The sequence below is a fragment of the Mesitornis unicolor genome, unplaced genomic scaffold (genome assembly GCF_000695765.1).
Source record: "Mesitornis unicolor isolate BGI_N332 unplaced genomic scaffold, ASM69576v1 scaffold17263, whole genome shotgun sequence".
NCBI lineage: Eukaryota > Metazoa > Chordata > Aves > Mesitornithiformes > Mesitornithidae > Mesitornis > Mesitornis unicolor.
The window spans coordinates 1-2213 of record NW_010175532.1 but is presented as its reverse complement, the minus strand read 5'-3'; the positions used below and the strand labels follow the sequence as shown (position 1 = coordinate 2213).

The 2213-nt window shown below is 41.7% G+C and overlaps 1 protein-coding gene across 1 annotated transcript in view; it reads right to left on the bottom strand.

Annotated features, from left to right (window-relative positions):
- The window catches only part of EXT2 (exostosin glycosyltransferase 2), a 74401-nt gene extending 74168 nt beyond the window's left edge, over positions 1-233 (bottom strand). Inside the window, exon 1 of the mRNA XM_010181424.1 lies at positions 1-233. This exon is cut by the window's left edge and continues 314 nt beyond it. Coding sequence (XP_010179726.1) covers positions 1-213 — 213 coding nt within the window. The 5' untranslated portion in view covers positions 214-233.
- Between the last annotated feature and the right edge of the window lie 1980 nt (positions 234-2213).

The following is a 2213-nucleotide window of genomic DNA, read 5'->3' as shown; positions in this document are numbered from 1 at the left end:
AATTTTGACCACAGGCACATCATGGACACTGCGTTTTTCAACGGTCCAGTCACTGGATGACTCAATGGAGTGAGGCCAGAACTGGAACATTCCTGTGGCAATTAGGCCAAGCAGAACTATGGAAAAGAGAGTGATGTAGTAGATGCGATGCTTGGTTTTCATCCTTGGAATGAGGGCTGGACCCCGTGTGTTATATTTGGCTGACGCACACATAATGGAATCAATTATCTCTTGTCTCTGCAAAATAGAAAGAGATGGGTTTTAGGATGAACTCTGGAAGAGAGACATAGTTATCACAGTGCAGAAAAACATCCAGTTAATCCTTTCAAGACAGGTTCTCTGCCTTGGCAGATTACAGTAAAATTTCTTCAGATGCTCACACATCCCACCAGAACACAATCATAGAATCATAGAATGGTTTGGGTTGGACGGGACCTTAAAGATCATCCTGTCCAACCCCTGCCATGGGCAGGGACACCTCCCACTGCACCAGGTTGACCAAAGCCCTGTCCATCCTGGCCTTGAACACTTCCAGGGAGGGAGCATCCACAACTTCCCTGGGCAACCTGTTCCAGTGTCTCACCACCCTCACAGTAAAGAATTTCTTCCTAAAATTTAGTCTAAATCTACCCTCTTCCAGTTTAAAGCCATTCCCCCTCGTCCTATCGCTACCTGCCCTGGTAAAAAGTCCCTCCCCACTTTCCTGTAGGCCCCCAGGAAAAGGTTGATCTGCTGGGCCTGGCTGTAATTGCATGATGTTGGCCGTTAGCAATCACAAGTCAGAAAAGGACATGGCTTGGGCAGTGAGGGAAGGAAGAAATCTCAGACACTACAGAAGCAGTGAATCTTTGTAGATGTCACTCCATCTGCATCTAAGTGTATCTGTACTGAATACTAAAAAAAAACCCCAACGAATCACTCACCTACAAGAGAAGAGAAACAACCTGGATACCCCACAAAGGGTTTATGATGGGGCATCACACAGAACTTAGGATCATGACACTGCTTCTGATGTAAAGATGCTTTCAAAGTGAATTTTACAGAAGGCCCACCATATCCCACTAGGATGATTCTAAACTACTTCTGGCAAGAAAAAGGAATTAATTTGTCATCTTTGTCAATGTGCCTTTTGGGCTAAAAAAAGTGTTCTGTCAGCTGCCACTGCAGTCACATTTAAGAAAAAGCATTTAAATAATAGTTCACTGTAGTATGAATAACACTTGTAGTGAAAACATGATGTAATATAAAATATCACAGTCACACAACTACTGTCATCTATGATGCTTCTTACAAGCTTTTACACACAGAATTGTGGCTCCAGCAAGAGGGAATGTAGATTAACTCCAGATTGAAGAATCAGCTATTTGTTGCATGCAAAAACCTGTTTAGGTTTTCAACTAAAGCTTCCATAATACAAAAAAACAACCTGAACTCTCAACAGTGGGAGCTTTTTAAAGGTAGTAAGCACATTTTCCCTGAAAAAAGAATGTGGATGGTATAATTATTATGTCTTCCTTTTGGACAAACAGGATGTTTTCTTGCTTTGAGAGCAAGAAAGTAAGTCTGACAGTCAACTGTACAGTAGACAGCAAATATGAATAAAAGAGGTATCATTAAGCATTAAATGGTCTTTGCAATAAACTGGGTTATGTTTATTTGGCAGTTCTTAACAAACAACTGTTAGGATGGGGTGGCTAATGCATGAAGTGCACACAAAAAATAAACTCGGATGCTAATAGATATGCCATTTTAACAGTTCCTTTCATCAAGTCACATTCACATACTGATTCTGGAGACAGCTTTTCAAGCCTACTGTACAAGACAATACGCGTTTGATGCTGTTATCAGGGCAGAAACCAGAATGCTACATTACCATCAGTTTGACAACTAGAAACTTTCCACATGCTTCTAACAGTTAACTATGTTATTCTTTCTTCCTGATTTGGAATTTGTGTTATGACAAAGATTACACATTTGCAGCAAGCATTTGAGTCACTCAGCAAAGTTGCCTAGACCTAAGCCAGAGGCAGGGGGAACAGGGACCTCAGTGAAATGGACCTTTCCATCCATTTAATCACTTTTATACAGCACACAATCCATGTGGCAACCTGCAGGCACACGGCCAGGTGTACCAGCATGGGGAACATTAGAAGGAGCAGGAATAAGACACAGAATAAACACAAGAATTACGGGATTCAACAGCCACGGTAACA